The 19,775-nt window shown below is 38.4% G+C and overlaps 1 protein-coding gene across 2 annotated transcripts; it reads right to left on the bottom strand.

Moving 5' to 3' along the window:
- Nucleotides 1-220: 220 nt before the first annotated feature.
- LOC102611830 (phytyl ester synthase 2, chloroplastic-like) lies at nucleotides 221-14,667 on the bottom strand. 2 transcript variants are annotated; one of them, XM_006468789.4, is made up of 14 exons: nucleotides 14,081-14,665; nucleotides 13,663-13,714; nucleotides 13,490-13,545; nucleotides 13,212-13,370; nucleotides 11,360-11,464; nucleotides 3,526-3,632; nucleotides 3,196-3,317; nucleotides 2,781-2,889; nucleotides 2,494-2,624; nucleotides 1,992-2,361; nucleotides 1,590-1,703; nucleotides 1,172-1,257; nucleotides 746-855; nucleotides 221-598 (listed from the first exon to the last, which is right to left on the bottom strand). In XM_006468789.4, exons 1-14 carry the CDS (start codon nucleotides 14,472-14,474, stop codon nucleotides 408-410), a joined length of 2,106 nt encoding a protein of 701 aa, XP_006468852.1. In that variant the 5' UTR covers nucleotides 14,475-14,665; the 3' UTR covers nucleotides 221-407. The 2 variants fall into 2 exon arrangements, with proteins under 2 accessions (XP_006468852.1, XP_024951390.1); XM_025095622.2 differs by lacking the exon at nucleotides 1,590-1,703 and having other exon boundaries at nucleotides 14,081-14,667.
- Between the last annotated feature and the right edge of the window lie 5,108 nt (nucleotides 14,668-19,775).

Raw genomic sequence — 19,775 nt, 5'->3', positions numbered from 1 at the left:
TATATATATATATATATATATAAAGAGCAAAGTAATATGAAGAGAGAGGGGGAAGTGTTTATTCTAGAAGAAATCAGGGTTATTTTTAAAATTAAAGGGGTTTTATGAGAAATTCTTTAAATTTTATCCAATTTTAGTGGAGTTTAAAAAAAATGTGGGGTTTTAAGAGGTATCTGAAAGGGTACCAGCACTATAGTTCAACTCTGATGAAAATCTTGAATCATCGTGTATAACAAATCGTATTTAACAAAAAATTCTTTATTTACATTCTTCTTTTCTGTTTATGAAGAGGAAAAAAACCAAGAAATATTTAGCAGCAACATCCATATTGCCATAGACACACATGTTGCATAAAATGAATGACTGGTCTTATCCAAAATTCTGAATCATCGGGAAGAAATGAAAAATCAAAGATCAAATGTTGGAACTTGGGATGTAAAACCATGCGTAGCCTGGTAAATGAGACGTGCCAATATATTTCTATAAGGATCATTCTCTCTTTTCTCCTTTAAATAAGCAAGGCAATTCTCTACCTCTGACTTGATTTCTAAATACAATTCATGAGCTTTCTTCTTGTCTCTTAATTCTTGCTTCCTCCCTTCATAACATATATAATTAGCATCTTTATTCAGTTAACTTGCATCAAGAATCAATAGAATACTGAGTGCTACCGATGAATAATGTGTGTTACCAATGTGACCATTCAATTGATATTTAGAAATAAAACTAGTTCAATGAAACGTACCTTTTGTTTCGATTGGTTTCCCAAAATAATAATAAAATCTTCCTGGAAATTTTGGTAAATAAAATAGAAAGTGTATTGGTTGGTTTCCTACCTCTCCTTGGGTACCAGTCCTACACAGTTCAGTAGTTCACAAAAAAAATTAGAAATGCAAACAGGTAAAGTAGATTAATGAAGAAACATAAATGCGAAATAATAAGTACGTTATGTCCTAATGGATTTAGTTTGAGTAGTTTTCAAGTAGTCTTATTTAGCTAGCAGTCCCCTCGTATTCGAAACTTGGGGCGGGACTAAATAAGTAATTTGGGGTTTTCCCGTCTTTTAAAAACAATAAGATAAAAGAACTAGCAGCATTATAGGTACGACCGTACGAGGCATCCATATTGTAGATAAAGAAATTTTGCTGGGGAAATATACTCTGAAATATACCTCACTTTAATATACTGCTTAGTCCATTCTTCTATTTGAGACTTCATGAAAGGAATCTTCATTTGGTCGTCGACATCAAGAACTATCTGAAAAATAATCAAAATGCCAAATAATTAAAATCACATCTGAAATCTATTATGTCCACTGTCAACATATACGGAAAAGTTCGTGTATGGAGAAAAATTTTGTTTATGTCTCTTGCAGGCAGCAAAAACTCCAAAATTCATTTACATTGATAACAATTGGTTGCAAGGATCAAGGTATAGATCATTCAGTGATACCATACCACCAAGTACGTATGCTCATCAATAAAAACTTTAAAAAAAAAAATTCTGATGCTCACAAAAGACAAAACGTATGTATATCATAGGGGCTGATTATAATGAAGATAAAGAAATCAGAATTTCGGCTTAATTACTTGAGCAACATCGTCTTCTCCAACGGTACCAAAAGGTATAATTGTAGCTCCAAATGTAGCTGCCATCCTGACAAATTCGGAAGTTTCTGGCCAGAATAGCTTGTATTCTTCACCCTACGAATTAATTATGAAGAGTTACTGTCAATCAGGTTACTGTTTCTGAAGTACATCTCTGATTTTGTAATAGTGCGGACACGCAAAATACACACGAAGCACGCATACTGAAACACAGTACTGTTTGTGATGCTTCTCCAAAAGCAGTTCATAAACTAAGAATTATGAGTAAGAGGCAAGCACGTATTGAGGAATCCGAGAAGCAGACAAATCCTATTAGCAGGGCCAGGGAAGAGAGTGTTGCACAAAATAAATGGAATAAAGTTTAGTAAAAGATATAGTATATACCTTGCGATGCATAGCTTCTCGCATTCCTCCTGGATATAGCAAGGCATGAGATTTTGAAGACATGAGTTTATAGAAATTGACTGCTGAGACGGGAACAGCGCCCATAATTCGAAATTTGTCATAGGGCCCTAAATCGGGTAATCCTCCATCTTTCGAGTCAACGAACAATATTGGATGTGTTAAGCCTCGAAGAAGAATTTTTCGTTCAATCAAGAACTGCGGCACCATCGTGTACACTTCGAATCCCATCAAGTTATGATATCCAACTAACAAGACCGGTCCTTCTGATGGAATTCCAGAAAGGCCCCTCACAATCTTCCCATCCTCTAAAGTTGATAACATCACAGGGCTCATAAGAACGCTCATCCATCTGGAGAAAAACAAAACATATTTGAGAATGTATTCGAATTTCAGTTAGTCATAAAATCTCAAAACAATCATACAAAACAGAACACTCTGCATTTGTATGCATGATTTCCTGCTGAGTCAAATTTTAATTTACCTGTTCTCTTCATTTAATTCATTGAATTCAGTAGCAGTCGGCGGCATGAAATCTGAAATGTAGTCGAGACTTTTTCCACGGCGATAGTAACTAGCACCCTTGATTATGGTTACCAAATCAACACCATCTTCCTGCCTCACATGATCACAACAACACATGAAATCTAATTCTTTTAGAACAAGAAACAGGAGTATGGAAGTATCCAGCGGTTTAATTTTCACTTTAAGTACTTCTGAGTCGAACACTTGAACACACACGTACATGGGAAATGAAGGAGATCATCTTACCAAGAAGAGAAAATGGCCATGATCCTCAAAACTACGGAGCTGACTCTTGGGCAGAGCACTGGTAAGTCTTTGACCTTCCTCCTGACTCGGCAGCAGCTGATCCTTCCCACTACAAACATTAATACTGAACTCAATGCATTAATCTGAAAGCAAACAAAACTGTATATAAGCCTACATCTAATGCAAAATGATATATGGCAAGAAATTTTGTTTTATGTACTCATCATAAATCTCCCTCAGGCTTACATATTATTGGCAGTGCTTGTTTTGGCTAATTAATTCTTCATCCGTAAGTATATTAGTTGAACAGAAACAGATATTTCTATTCTCAGCACTCAACAATATAATGTGCTAAGTGATCCAATATTTCCTAATCATTACAGAAAATAAATGGGTTGAGCCAAGATGTAAGGACCCGCTAAGTACGAGTGTTTGAGCTTTAACAGCGTGGAGACGTGCATTGGCATATGCAGAAGCTGCCTTAAGCAATTCCAGTTTCCAGAGGAGTGTTTCCTTTTGTAAGATATCAGCCAGAACCTGCTAATTAGTTTAATCAATTATTGAAAACATAGATAGTCATCACTACAGAACTCGAAAATACTAGCACTGCCAGCGGCATTCAAAATACAAAAAAGAAAAAAAAAAGCAAAAAAAAGCACTGTGACATAGTGCAAAACATTAATGGACAAAGTAATCTTCTTTTAATTGTTATTTAATTTTGTCTCTATATGTAGTTGAATCTTACAGGGAGGTAAGAAGACACTGTAACAAGATCCTGTGACAGCTGTTCGATTGTTGGTTGCGGAGAGAGTCCTTTCACAACATTGTCCATTACCATCTTCAAAGGATTACCTGAACATATACATGTAGTGCATTTGCTGGTATTAAGTAATAACAAGTATATGTGGGCACTAATTCTTATAGTAGCTCTTTATAATTAAAACGCCTCTAATTTTTGGCATAACTGAAAATGTCCACTAGCTATCTTTCACGATTATTCTTCAGAGCGAATTTCAGCCAGATAGCTGAAAATAACAGCACTGTTCCAAGCGCTTCTTCAAGAAAGATGCAACATAAACTTTTTGCATAGATATATATGTTTCTTAAATCTGAACAAGAGAAATCAAACAAACTAGGTCTTTTTTTTTTTTTTTTTTTTTTTTTTTGGGAAAGGTTTCTTGAACTGTATTAGGATTGAAAAAAATACACAATGCTGATTAAGAAGCAAAGGTTGAAACAATGTAATTGTTGAAAGAAATACAGTTTAAGTGCTTAAAAATAATGCTCCATTTGAATGATCTGTGTTTTCGGCTGATTTTGGGTTAATGAATAAAAAACCACAAAACCAACGCAAGAGCAATAAATTTATATTTTTGTCGGGGAGCGGGGTACCTCGCTTGTTCGGCACGTGCGGGCTGTTTGGGATTTTTGTGGAGTGAAGGAGGATTGAGATGACGGTGGATATGGAGGGGGTCTGACTTCAGGTGCGGAGGGCTGGTGAAACTCGCCTTAAACCTGCGAAACAACCAAAAAGATGTCAAAGGTGGAGCCGGGGGTGGCCGGCGACCACACTCCGACGCTCAAGTCAGAGTTGGGTTATCTCAGGTTAGAGAGCTTGCAAGCTCTCGGTAATGGAGATTTTGAGGTTGAAGAAACCTTCGTTTTTTCTGGTGAGTGTGTTCCCTTGATAAAAATCAAACCTGAGTATTTATATGGTGTACCCCGGTCGCCGTGCCACCTGGCGCTATTTTAGTGGCGTTCCCTGCTGTCATGTCAGGAATATTCTTATTTTCATGCGTATGGCGGCTTAGACGTTTCAAAAATATCAGTGGAGAGCAAGTTTGTGGCGTATTCACGTTCTGGGCGTAGTGGAGTGGTCCCGCGTACCTGTGCAATTCCGTTGTAATTTTGCAGGCGTAGCAGGAAAAGCTGGTGGTCCCAACTGTCATAATATCACACTTTTGACGGATTCGCTGGCGTGACAGGCGGTTATCTCCTCTTTTGCGGCACAAGATTTCCTTATTTTTCGACACGTATCAAACCGATCTTTTTGAGATTCCGGGCCCACATATCCCTTCACATATTTACAAAGATTTTTATATCCTTTTATGGTCTACCCGAGGTACTGAGTTTTGTGGGGTAGGTTAGGTACCCCGGGTGCCGAACTAATGGTGTAGGTCGGGTACCTCGAGTACCGAGTTTATAGTGTAGGTCTGGTATCTCGAGTATCCCGGGTACCAAATTTTATGGGGTAGGTTGGGTATCCCGGAGATAACTAATAATTACATAACCTTTGCATCGACACGTGGCGCTTCATTTTCAATACTCTATTTATCCCCAAACAACATCCCCCTAGTTTCTTTGTGGCGAATGTAATTGAGGCAAAAGAAACTCATAGAAGAATTATGAACGACACGTGGCAATGTTCAGCTCTTCCTCTCACAGGATTGGATAAAAAGAGGTACCTCGTCTACCACCCTTTGGTTGACTATGTGAATTCCCAAAATCAAATAATTTCTTGATATTTTTTATCTTCTTTCTTTCTCCTTTATTATTATTATTTTTCATTTTAGCCCAATAAACGGAGGCTCTTTGAATGGCTCGGGTACTACTCCTTCAATGAGGTGTACTCAGCCTCCTCACTTTTTGGGGTGTGAACTAATTCACCCAAAAACTCAAATTTTACTTCCTCTCTTACTCAGTAAAATTGCTTGTGCAGATGGACCCAGCTGAAAAATAGCGGCTCTAGGGGCACACCGGGTACCCCAAAAAGAAAGATGGACTCCCTTTTCTCTATGCCTTATAAATAGCTATCAAATTTGGATAAGTTAGAGAGGGCGGAATTGATTGATCAAAAATTTTCATCTGCTTATGGGGACGAACCACCAAGTATGTGTAGAGGATGATGTAGGGGTACCCCACCATCACCTATATTTTGTTTTCTAGTAATTAGCAAGTATAGATCGCTCCGGTGAGTACTTCAATGCCTTTCTTGGCCTTTTGAGAACCAATTCGTCAGTTACCTCAAGATCCATCTCATTTAAGGGCACATTTCCTCTACATGCTCCAGGGACGAAAATAAAATCCCAAGGCTCCTTTCCTAGTAGCTTTAGGAGTAGCCCAGGTGCAAAAAAAGAAAGATGTGCTTCGACCCCGTGAAATGAAGCTCTTTAGATTGAACAAGATTTTGAATGGAAGCTTTGATGAAGTTTTTGGGGAGAAGATCAGGGCTTCCCACATATCGCGATCTGAAAGCCATGGAGATCAGCTGGGGTACCTCAGCCAAAGTCGCCATCAAGTATCTCTGATATCAATGCTTGCGCTTTTGCTGCTTTTGGCACTTTTGTTGATCCCCCTATCCTGAGGGATGAAGGTGAAGATGACCAACCTTATTTTGTTGGGGTACCCGAACTACTTCAATATTATACTAACAAACTCCTGGTACTTTATTTCACATAGCTTTAGATGCCACTACTTGACTTGGCGGCCTTTTTAGGATCTTTTGTGTACCTTTCATGTGTTCTGAAATCTGATTCTGAGCATGGGGTATCTCAGGTATCCATCAGCATAAATATTCATTGAGCTATCTCTTTCTTCATAGCGAAGTAACCCAATTTCATCGAACATATGGCAATTCATCCAGATATGCTTGTTGTTAGTCTTTAAGAGATTATGGCGATTCTTAACATCTTTCTTGATCTCTTTTTTTTTTTTTTTTTTTGCTTGGTGTTGGGTAGGTATGAACCCTTTCGCCGAAGACTTCGATGCTTTTTTCAGTCGCATAAGCGGCAGCCTCCTCCGGTACACTAGGTACCTCAGCAAAGGGTGATCGACCTCTCGCCGTTCCAAGCGCCAAAGGCAAATTGCCCGATTCCTCTTTTGGTAGTTCTCGGGGTACCCCGGCTACCCACAAGAGAAAGCTTGGCTCTCTATTCACGGTCTCTGGAGATCTCATGGAGGGCGAGCTTGACCTAGTGGCAAACAAGAGCATATCTCATCTCACCGATTGCTTCCTCCACTCCTCCGAGTGCATTTATACAGACATGACTATTGAGGCGGATAGATTGGACCTAAATGAGCGCTATAGCCGGGTGCTCAAGGATTGTCATGACATGAGTGCTTCCTCTTTTTTTTTGTAGGCGACCTTCTACCTTAGCCACAGTCTCTGAGACTTTAGTGGTACCTCGGCTACGCTAGCGGAGGCAGATAAATTACAAGGGGAGATCAGACTTGGTCAGTCTCGGAAGGAGAAGCTTGAGGTGGAGGTCAGGGCTTTACAGGGGCGTATAGACGACCAAATCCAGGAGAACACCTAGAGTTGGTGGTACCCCGGGTAGAGAAATGGGTGGACAAGTCGGCCATCCTGAAGGCAATAGAGGATAAGAGGGTAACCCAGGCTCCACCATCCTACAGCCCACAGCAATCTTTGGGGGTACCCCAGGCAGATCTCCCTTCGGTTAGCGCTGTTCATGCGGGTAGCAGCTCTTTGACCGCGAGTATTCTTGTTGATCCCCCTGTTGAAGGGAACGGTGGAGAGGATGTCCCCCCTTCTGCTTGATCTTACTTGCCATTTAGGGTTTTATCTCGAGATGTCTTAGCAGCTTTCTTTCTTTGCTTATGTACCTTTGTAGTATGGCATCATCCTTTTGTTGTGTTGGGATACTTGTCTTTAGGAAGGTTGCCTCGGCAATCTTGCTACTTATTCGCATTAAACTTCTGCAATAGACTTTATTCGGCATACCATTGAATTCATTGCTTATAATTGATTTGTGTAGACTCGCGGGGGTTCCTCGGGTACCCCAGGTACCTCCCTGATGTATTTTTGGCGCTTGCGTGGTGATTTCCGTAGATGTGCTCACTGCTCATCTTAATAAAGATTATGGCGTATCTCAAAATAATTTAATAATTCGCACATCATCATAAGATAAAAAGACATTTATATTTGGCGCAACTAGGATAAAATAAAGATTATGGGGTATCTCAGATAGACTTGTGGAGTTTCTCGGGTACCCTAGGTACCCTCTTTTTTTTGGGGACCTTCTTAGCCCCCTTTTTTACAGAAATGGTCAAAAACATGCTTGTTTTGCCATCCGCTTGTAGTCAATATTTAATAAAATAATGCGAATAGAGGGGCATGCTTGCCTACCTCGTTTCGTTTATTTATTCTTTACTTGGCTCAAGTAAAAGATTGGAGGTGTGGGCGTGTGCATACCTTAACGGAACCTCATGGCGCTAGGGTATGCTGGTTTACCTCGCCCTCGGGCCTTCTCTGACCCTCCCTCTTTAAATTTGTTGTATTATTTCTTATTGGCGTTGACCTCGAACAAATCTTCACAATCGAATCGAGTCAGATACCTCAGGTTCCCCTGATTATCTTGAAATGGAGCAATTATAGCTGAATAAGACGTGGCGTAATAAGATGGAGTCACATTAATGGTGAAAATTTAACTGCAATCATATTCGGTAATCAAAAAGGAGAATACACATCATCTCATAAAGTAAAAAACATACTTATAAACGATAGAACCAAGATCATTACATGATAATGTTCTGTTATCTTAAAGAAATGGGGGATCTTGAGATCACCCTTGTCATTAGAGACTTGGAGAATTGAAAAGTGCAACTAATCAGTTTGGGGTACTCTAGGTACCCTGCATGATAAAGTACACCACACAATAGATCAAATATTATAAATGCATAAGCATTGAAGAAAAATAAATAAAGTAAATAAAAAGAGGTAAAGTGTTTCCCGTTATTAGTAGTACTTCCTCGATATGGTAGCATTTCACAAGTGCTTTATAATTGTTCTTTTCATTTAGAGTAGCATGTGTGCTCATTCCTTTTCTTTCTTCGGCACCCGAGGATCCAGGGGTACCTCTAACTCTTCGATTAACGCTGAATTAAGACTTTGGAGTACCTCGGGTACATCATGCATAACCGTATCTACCTTCATTGGCCCTACTCTTTTTTGTTTTAGAGGACTAGTTGTCTATAACACTTTCCACCGCGTAGCTCTTCATTGTATTGCAAGCGCCTAATTAGTAAGGCGATTAAATGTCATTGCACTGCTGGGGTACGCGGGGTACACCAGGAATATTCAGCTCTTTCACACATGGGGTTGGACAAGGTGGGCTGTGTACCCGGGGTGCTTAAGAGAGTACCGGAGGTACCTCAGCTCTCTTGGGTTTCTCTTTGTTTCTCACAACTTCGACTCTATCTTCCTCCCGCTTTAGGTTACACTTCTCATCAATTTCTATTTGTTGCAGGGCTCGAGAACGAGCTTCCCCATATGAAAGAGGGCGGTGTTTTTGAAATGACTGCCATAACTTCCCCAAACGCAAATTCTTTTCAAAATGAGTAAGAGTATGTTGGTGACCAAACGTACCGGTACGTAACACCTCTTGGTGGAAGCGGGTTACGTACTCGGCTAAAGACTCCGAATCCCCTTGCTTGATGAAAGCAAGCTTGGAGGATGTTATATCTTGGGCGGATGCATAACCAAACTCATGAACAAAAGCTTTTAGGAGCTGGTCTAAGGAGGATACACTACCTGCCTTCAATAATCGAAACCATGATTTGGCTGGTCCGGTGAGGGTATGCGGTAACATCCGTCACATAACATTGTCACCCACTCCTTTAATCATCATCTGGTCACGATACAACTCAGCATGTTCCACGGGATCCGAGGTACCTGAGTATTGTTGTATTTGAGGTATGGTGAACGCTTTTGGGAGAACCGCTGTCCGAATCTCCATGGTGAATGGCGAGTTATGCACTACTGGTGCTAGAGCATTGGTGGGGTTTTGTTTTTCAAAAAAGAGCTTCACCTGAGCTTCGAGGTACTCCATTTTTTTCTAGTAACTCATGGGGTACCCCAGGTACACCTAAGGATGCAGCCGTTGTTTGGGAAGTTCTTTTGGCATTCAACTTATACCGGAGATCTTCATGGGCTTTTTGTTTACGTTTGGTACCCTGGCTGCTACGGGAATAGCAAGAGGCAGTGGAGCGTTCTTCCCGGGAGCCGGCGGCTTGAAACTTTGAACGGGTGCCCGATGGCCCATGCTTTGGTCTACTTCCCTCCGGTATTTCAGATCTTGGTATGATCTGTTTTTCACCGCGTGGAGGCGGGACATCTTGAGTTACCAGGGAAGTGGCTGCTTTGGGTACCCGAGATCCTACTGCTCTGAGAATCGCATGAGCTAAATCCTCAAAGTGTTTATGAGTAACGGGCTCCTCGTCGGGTTGAATACCAGTTGATTGCTTAACTGATTTGCCTTTCTCTAGGCGGGATGCCCTCCTTGTCGAGTCACCCCTCTCATCACCGCCGTGGTCCTCTTCTCCATAATGACCTAGCATTTGGTTATCAACAGGTACGTCGGGTGCCATGGCTGTGCAAGCACACGTACCGACAAGCTTAGCACCGTGTGAAAGCTTTTTGCTCGTGTCCCCACAGACAGCGCCAATTGTTTTCGGCTGATTTTGGGTTAATGAATAAAAAACCACAAAACCAACGCAAGAGCAATAAATTTATATTTTTGTCGGGGAGCGGGGTACCTCGCTTGTTCGGCACGTGCGGGCTGTTTGGGATTTTTGTGGAGTGAAGGAGGATTGAGATGACGGTGGATATGGAGGGGGTCTGACTTCAGGTGCGGAGGGCTGGTGAAACTCGCCTTAAACCTGCGAAACAACCAAAAAGATGTCAAAGGTGGAGCCGGGGGTGGCCGGCGACCACACTCCGACGCTCAAGTCAGAGTTGGGTTATCTCAGGTTAGAGAGCTTGCAAGCTCTCGGTAATGGAGATTTTGAGGTTGAAGAAACCTTCGTTTTTTCTGGTGAGTGTGTTCCCTTGATAAAAATCAAACCTGAGTATTTATATGGTGTACCCCGGTCGCCGTGCCACCTGGCGCTATTTTAGTGGCGTTCCCTGCTGTCATGTCAGGAATATTCTTATTTTCATGCGTATGGCGGCTTAGACGTTTCAAAAATATCAGTGGAGAGCAAGTTTGTGGCGTATTCACGTTCTGGGCGTAGTGGAGTGGTCCCGCGTACCTGTGCAATTCCGTTGTAATTTTGCAGGCGTAGCAGGAAAAGCTGGTGGTCCCAACTGTCATAATATCACACTTTTGACGGATTCGCTGGCGTGACAGGCGGTTATCTCCTCTTTTGCGGCACAAGATTTCCTTATTTTTCGACACGTATCAAACCGATCTTTTTGAGATTCCGGGCCCACATATCCCTTCACATATTTACAAAGATTTTTATATCCTTTTATGGTCTACCCGAGGTACTGAGTTTTGTGGGGTAGGTTAGGTACCCCGGGTGCCGAACTAATGGTGTAGGTCGGGTACCTCGAGTACCGAGTTTATAGTGTAGGTCTGGTATCTCGAGTATCCCGGGTACCAAATTTTATGGGGTAGGTTGGGTATCCCGGAGATAACTAATAATTACATAACCTTTGCATCGACACGTGGCGCTTCATTTTCAATACTCTATTTATCCCCAAACAATCTGGATATACAAATTTATATGTATCTCAGAGTACACGACGAAGGGAATAATGAGAACAGTGAAAAGCAGACCTGTCATTAAGCTTAAGATTGAAGACAGGGTAAGAGTGATTTGGCTTGGCATGAGCTCCAGTAATGGTATTGTGGATTGCAGCGCTGACCGGCTAAATGATGTAGCTGCCCAAAAAGACACATTCGTGCTGAGTTACTAAAGTTCATCATCCATTAATTTGATACCATCAAATTTAGTTAGAAAAATGCTTCATGCAAGAATGTGTAGCGAGTTTTATTCGAATTAATGTATAGTTGAATTTAATTTCCTAGGTAGCGAAAAAGAAAAAAAGTATTGAATTAAGTTACCAATCTTCTAAATTACGAAATCCTGATAAGACAAAAATCTATATTAACCCGAATTACTCAATTCTCTGGAAATAAAATTTATTACATGATAATAGAAAAAAAAGCTGCAAATTAACAATTATTAAAAGTTTTCTTCAAAATATCAAAACCGAAAATTTAACAGACATTAGTTGCTACCTTTGTAGCGAATTTTATTCCTGTTAAACAATACAAAAATCACGTGGATCTCACTGCCATTATACTTATTTATGCATGTTTTAGGTGGGCTGTGAGTTGCATTAATTGTAATTTAGCAAAATCATGTATATTATTTATAATCTTCTCTCATGCGTGCGTCCTTATTTTTTTTTTAATATAGACATACTATTAAGTCATATAGTTTAATAAAATTTGTCATAACACTATTAAACCATATAGCATTATAGTGAATTGAACACTAACTCTATTAAATCATATGATTTAATAGCGTGTCCACATTAAAAAAATGAAAGCGTTCGTACTTGAATATATATATATATATATATATATATATATATATATATATATAAAGAATTATTTTCATCAATCACCAAATTAAAAAAATTGCCACTAATAAAGGAAAATTATGCCTGGTGGAAATGGAATGTTATTTTGGGCACGTTTGGAATTACTTTTGAGAGGTTCAAAATTGATTTTGAAAAATTAAAGCAAATTGCGGAGTTTGGTAAATTCTTTAAAAAAATTTTTTGGCAAAATCATCTATACTACAGTAGATTTTGAAAAGCATATAATGAGTAACTTTTTAAAATTTGATTTTGATAATCATTTTTATAATAAATATAATTTCATATGTATCCTTATATTTATTATAAAATCCAAAATTATCCTTATTCAATTAGGAAATAAAATTATTAAATTTAAAAGATTATTATTATTACCTATTAAATTGAGATCACAAAATAAAAAAATTATTTTAGTTATCAGTTATTATAAACAAAATAAAAATTATTATTTAATGTTTAACTTATTCATTTCATTTTGATTATTTTTACAGCGTAATTAACAATAATTATTTTAAAAATTATAATATTACCAAATTAACCACAAGACTAATGATATTTACAATCGGATAATTATTGAAACTAATTTTCATCTAACTCTATGAAGTACAGCAACTGCCCTTTAGTGGATTAGAAGCTACTAAACCTAATAAAATAATACAAACTTATCCCAAATGCAACCCAACTCGGTCAATTTAGCAGTTTTGGCTGGGTTCGCTATGTTTTTTTTTTTTTTTTAGTTTTTGAGTTATACTAATTTTGCATAAAAGTCATAATCGTTGCCAACTAGCCCGACAAATTTTTACAATAAAAGATAAGTCCAAATTATTAAATTATTATGTGAGAATGACGTGTTATATATTTTAGACTTTCTCTCAATATTATGTGAAACGTCATCGACTGTTCATGCCTCAATCCTCATCATATTTGAACGGGTCCGATAGGAAAATTTGCATTCTAAAGGTTCAGGTGTAGGTCCAAGCCCTACTACTGATAAAATTAAAATTAATAAAAAAAATTGTTACCTGGATTGGACAAAACTAGGACAAGATCGATGCGAGGATTACGGGATGCAACAGCCAGTGCAAGGCATGCTCCAAGAGATTCCCCAACAAGATATATGGGCCTTTTCGGCGAACGGTAATTCTCTGACCTTACTGTTGTTTCAATCAGCTTCACTAAACCTGGAGCATCATGTATTTTATTAAACTCATAAAGGAAATTAAGGATGAAAATAAAAAATAAAAAAGTTTTTTTTTTTTTTGCTTCATAAATTAATATAAACATAAGAAAAAAGAGAAACCTGTAAATGATGTCCGATCCTTTACTGGAATATGCAAGCTCCATACATCAAATATCCTTCACCAAAGCAAACATTCACTAATTAAATCACACAATCAACCAACTTATTGCACCATTATGATAAGGTCAACATGCCGAAAAGAAAAAGGCCAAAAAAGAAAAAGAAATACTCACTTTCCAAGTCTTTGATGGTGCCTTATAAGTCCAAGTCCCACACCATCGATTCCTTCAAAGTTCACAAGACTATCAATTTTTTTTCAAGAGTATCAAGCTATCAATTATCAAAATTTTCACTGATGTTATTATATTTTTAATTGAGTTGTTATCATGCTCAGTTGATTTTGTGCTGACCATAAAAATAAAAAATAAAATCTTGCTAGTCACTCAGTGTATCAGTATAAAAACCGCCGAACAGTAATTATTATCGGATTCACCAACGATTGTCTTTCGATGTTTCATGCATGCCCACGTTAACGGACACGAAGAAATGGTCGCGTTTGTGAAAACAAAATCTTAAAACAGTTAGATAAGAAAGTAATTAAGGTAATTACTGGTTTGAGATTCAACGTAATGACGAAACGAATTAACGTACCGGGTAAAAAGAGTAGGAGTGGAGAATGAGGGCTGTGGGGCCCGCACTCTAAGGGAGAGAACCAGCGAGGCGGACCGCCGTCTGATGATGATGATGATCTGATCATACGTTCCGCTTCGTCAAAGTAGTCTTTCAAACGCTTTCCGTTACCTTCCGAGCAATATTCATCCACGCTAACTCTCCGTTTCGTCTCAGCTTCTAACTCGTTATGCGCAAAGCTCCTCGTCGCCGCCGTCGACCTTGACGCTGTTGACGCCTGCGCCTGCTCATTGGACACCGCCAGTCGTCGCTTTAAAATCTGATTGCGTTTTGACTTCCCTGATGATGGCGTCGGGTCTCGGCAATATGCCGGCGATAAATCGGCTGAGATGATGTGAGCTCCGACGGTCGCCATCGAGATAACTAATTTAAGTAAAGTAAAAAGCTCCCTCTCCGTTTGTTTGTTAAGTTTGTCGCGCTGTTTTGCATTATACTTGATGCGGTCGTCTCCGGTTTAAATGATTGATGGTCGGTGAAAATAGTATTACATTAACAATTTTAATATTGCTAGTAAACTGTGCCCGTGGCTAGTTTTCTCCGGGTGCCATTGTTTCATAATTCATAATTTGTCTTAAATTAAAACAGTGTCAAATGAACAAAAATCGTGATTAATAATGACAAAAGATTTTTGTCTTTTAGTCAATTTTGAAAGCTTTTAGGGAAAAAAAAAAGATCAATAAAGAAAACTTTAAAAATTTAAAAAGGGGTAAATGTTTTTGTCGTACACTCATGATTCATCAAAAACAAAAACGGTATACGAAAAAATGAAGGAGTCAGTATTTTTTACCTTTCATAAAACTTGCATGGTTCACTCATTTCCTCTTGGTTTGCTGTTCCGGAGTGTGGGGTTTACCTGTTACGAGACTCAAAACACTCAAATTTATAGATGATCAGCTAAGAAGATTTTTTAGAGTACTCAATGTTCTTAACTTCTGTGAGAATATCTTGCCTTCAATAGTGGAATGTAGTCATTATTTATAGGTTCAGAATTCCAGTTAATCCAAATGCTTGGCGTCGTTCTTTCTCTGGAACTGTTAGTGGGTGTCTCACTCTCTTAATTAAATGAACTGCGCGACACTCTTCGGAAATTCTCTACAAGATATATATTCTTTTGCAACCATATTTTGTGAGGACTTAATTTTTTAAGACAGAATGTTTCTTCATGACCTGAATGTTATTTTTTTGGGATAATAGGTGATCTCGCCACTAAATGTCATTTTTTTTAGCCCACCCGTCTCGAGGCTCCTGGGACTTTTTGGCGCCCCGACCTTCGGGAACTACTTTCGGGCGGGGCTCTGGCCGCGACTCTTAGAAATGCACCCCGAGGCCCCTCGCAAAGCCTTGCCCCATTCCGAGTCCGGCGGACAAACTTTGCCCGCTCCCCCCACCAAGGCTATAGCCCACCCGTCTCGGGGCCCCTAGGGCCTTTTGGCACACCAACCTTTGAGGCAATATTTTTGAGCGGAACTGTGCCCACGACTCCCCGCGGGCACCCCGAGGCCCCTCGCAAAGCCTCGCCCCATTCCAAGTCCAGCGGACGAAATTCATCTGCTCCCCCCACCAAGGCTATAGCCCACCCATCTCGGGGCCCCTGGGGCCTTTTAGCGCCCCGACCAAGGCTGCTAATTTGGGGCGGGGCTTTGCCTGCAACTCTTAGAAATGCACCCCGAGGCCCCTCGTAAAGCCTCGCCCCATTCCGCGTCTGGCGGACGAACTTCGCCCACTCCCCCCACCAAGGTTATATAGCCTACTTGTCTCGGGGCCCCTGAGGCCTTTTGGCGCCCCGACCTTTGGGGTAGTATTTTTGGTCGGGGTTGTGCTCGCGACTCCCCGCGGGCACCCTGACGCCCTTGCAAAGCCTTGCCCCATTCCGAGTCCGGCGAACGAACTTCGCCCGCGCCCCCCACCAAGGTTATAGCCCACCCGTCTCGGGGCCCCTGGGCCCTTTTAGCACTCCAACCTTCGTGCTCTAATTTTGGGCTAGGCTCTGCCCGCAACTTTTAAAAATGCACCCCGAGGCCTCTCGCAAAGCCTCGCCCCATTCTGAGTCCGGCGGACGAACTTCGCCCGCTCCCCCCACCAAGGCTATAGCCCACCCGTATCGAGGCTCCTGGGGCCTTTTGGCACCCTGACCTTCGGGGTAGTATTTTTGGGCAGGGCTGGGCCTGCAACTCACCGCGGGCACCCTGAGGCCCCTCACAAAGCCTCACCCCATTCCGAATCCGGTGGATGAACTTCTCCCGGTGGTAACCATACGAGTGATAGAATTGCCTACTGATCCATCCCATTGAGCTCTTGACGATGGTAACCAAAGTTGGTTGATGTGAATGGTTCGGCACTCTCACTCCTTAAGAGAGGTCAGGGGTTCAACCCATGCTCTCGTATGAAGTCACCACTTTGGCCAACACTTTACCCCTTACGAACCGATCCGTTGCGAGCGGAAATTAGTCTGGGTTGTGGTACGGGTTTAAAGATACCTCCCACAGTTGGGGCCCACTCAGGACCACCTCGTGGTTCAGACAAAAAATAAAAAACATTCCGATGGTAAAATAATAACAATAGAACCATTAGGTGATAAAATGTAGTAGTCAGAAAACATCATTTGGTAGGTATTAAATAATATCCCTAAATAAATAAATCTATTATTAGAGCTAACAAAACGGGTTACGGAGTCATATTCATATTGTGTTAGATTCACGTTGTGTCAAATTTAGGTCAACTCAAAACATGACCCATTTAATAATTGCAACAAACTATTGTAACCCTAGCTGGACATAGAAATAAACGTGTTACCCAATAACCTATGTAATATCTATATACTTAACAAAATTTACATCAAATATTTGCACAATATATATACATATCTACCAAAATATCACACATTTATACTATTGAAGTTTTAATTGTATACATATAAATAATATTATATATTGATAATATTAAATATCCATGTTTACCAATATTTTACATATTTACACTAATGAAGTTCTAAATCTATATAAAATTTTATAAACGAATCTTTGTGTATATGTTCATCCTTCCAAAAAAAAAGGAGAATAATGTCCAATATTTGAGTTTTGATGATAAGCTACAAAATAATTTAGAATGGAAAATTCAATCGCGTCATTGATCGAGTAAATGTGTCAAGAACTTTAACCCTAACCTGATGAAGAAAAAAACCATGTCGACCCAGACCTGGCTCATTTAATAATCATGTTAAATTTGACACCCATACTCGTTTATTTGTGTCGTGTTTGTGTCAGATAATTGGGTCATGTCAAATTTTGCCAAGTTTATCTATTACTAGTAAATTGTTGATATCTAATAAATAAAAATTAAATTTACGTATGTAACATAAGACTTGCAAAAAAATGAAAAACTTTATCAGCCTTCCGTGCAGTCTTAGGAGACAGTCAGCTTTAGGGGTGTTCGCGGATCAGATTTTACGGATTGGATATCAATCTATATCTGATCCACAATTTTACAGATTATAAATTTTTAATCCAATCTAATTCACGGATTTGTGAAATTCAATTCAAATATGATCCATACTGTGCGGATCGGATGCGAATTTGACCCAATCCATATTCAAACTACCATTTTGTGGATTGATTTGCAAACTAAAAATTTTTAATTCTGTACAATCCACAAAATAACTAAATAAAAAATGATGGTTGTCGAAGCCAACAAAAATAAATACCTACTCTAAATAAATTGTGTATAGTGATTGAATAGGGTCGTGTCCATAGAGATCGGTAATTATTTAAATCCTTTTAAAATATAAAATGCAAAATGGGGGGGGGGATTATTGACAATAACAAAAATCAAATTAAAATAACAAGAATGCAAATTAAAATTGTAATTCAAATTGGGGAAAGCTCTGGTTGAAGGAATTAACTAAGCTTGATTCGACTACTGATCATTGATTCAAATATAAATCATTACTACTTATGAATAGAATGGTTATAGCTACTAAGACCCTCTAATAGCCAATCTCTCTTTAATTAGTCGATAACTAAGGTACGACCATTGATTATTTCCCTATTCAATAGACAACCCTAGATACGATCATATGGTTTAATCAATTGACAGCCTGAAAAATCAGAGAGACTCAAATCCTAATTAACAAACGCATACGATGGTTCATTTAAATTAGATTGTTTATTCTCATAACACAATGCACTGCTATGCTATTTGTCACAAACATTAAAATCTTCATATGATGAATCTTTTAATTGACAATAGATTAAGTTGATAATTAAATAGTGACCAATTATCTAATTAACAAACATAATCATGACAATAATTTAGAGAATAAACAAATACCCAAAAAGCAATAAAACAATTAAAGCATAAGAAAGATCTCACGGTAATGATGAATCAAAACTTTATTAACCTTCAACCAGAATAATAGGTTTAGTTCTTCATAGAGAAAAGAGAAAAATTTAGATCTAGGGTTTATTTTTCTCTCTTTTCTTTCTCAAAAATCTCTCCCTTTTTGTTTTTCACGTCTCTCCCCTCTTCTAGAGTTCTCCCAAAAATAAAATACTAATATCTAAAATATTATCTAAATATTAAATTCAAAATTACAAAAATAACCAAAAAGATAAAACACGTTAAAATAAAAACTACAGGTCCTTAATTGACAGCACGTGCTCACGCCTTATCAACAAAGTTTTTCTGAAGCTCATAATTTCTCCAAGAAAACAATTATCCTCAAACATCATCCTCAAACATTAAAGGAAGTAAACAATGCAAAACTAGTACATAAATTGCACTCTAACAAAAAAAATTAATATAAAAATAATTTTACTACCGATTAAATTTAAAATTAAACAAGATTTAAATAAATTAATTTTTTAAATAAAGCTAGAAAATACATTTAAAGTTTCAAAATATAATACATCAAAAAGAAAAAAATCTCATTTATTTAGATCAGTAAATAAAAAATAACTGTTTAGGAAACTATCTTTGTTTATTTAATTATTTTATATATTATTGGATAAAATATTTGTAATATCTATATACATAACAAAATTTACATCAAATGTTTGCACACTATATATACATATCTATCAAAATATTACACATTTATACTATTAAAGTTTTAATTATATATATGTAAATAATATTATATATTGCTATTATTAAATACCCATGTTTACCAATATTTTACATATTTACATTAATGAAGTTCTAAATCTATATAAAATATTACAAATGAAACATTGTGTATATGTTCATCCTTCCAAGAAAAAAGAGAGAGAGAGAGAGAGAGAATATGTCTAATATTTGAGTTTTGATGATAAGAATCTACAAATTAATTTATAATAGAAAATATAGAAATTATCAGCCATATACCCTTAAATGACACATGTATCAAACGTGTATGAATATTTTTCAAGTGTATCACTCGTATATCCTAAGTTGACAAAACACTTCTGCAGTCCACCAATTCGTTAACTTCTGTTTGCAAGCGCTGACATCATAAGGGTAATTTAGTCTTTTAAGATTGACGAAACTTTGATTTAAAAAAACAACATGTCATCTCATTTACCTAGTAAACAATGACATGTCATATGATATATATTGATAAAAATGACATATCATCCCATTTATGGGATAATTGTTAATAATTGCTAAAAAAACTACTTTA

Source organism: Citrus sinensis, chromosome 2 (genome assembly GCF_022201045.2).
Source record: "Citrus sinensis cultivar Valencia sweet orange chromosome 2, DVS_A1.0, whole genome shotgun sequence".
Classification (NCBI taxonomy): domain Eukaryota; kingdom Viridiplantae; phylum Streptophyta; class Magnoliopsida; order Sapindales; family Rutaceae; genus Citrus; species Citrus sinensis.
This window is presented reverse-complemented; position numbering and strand designations above follow the sequence as displayed.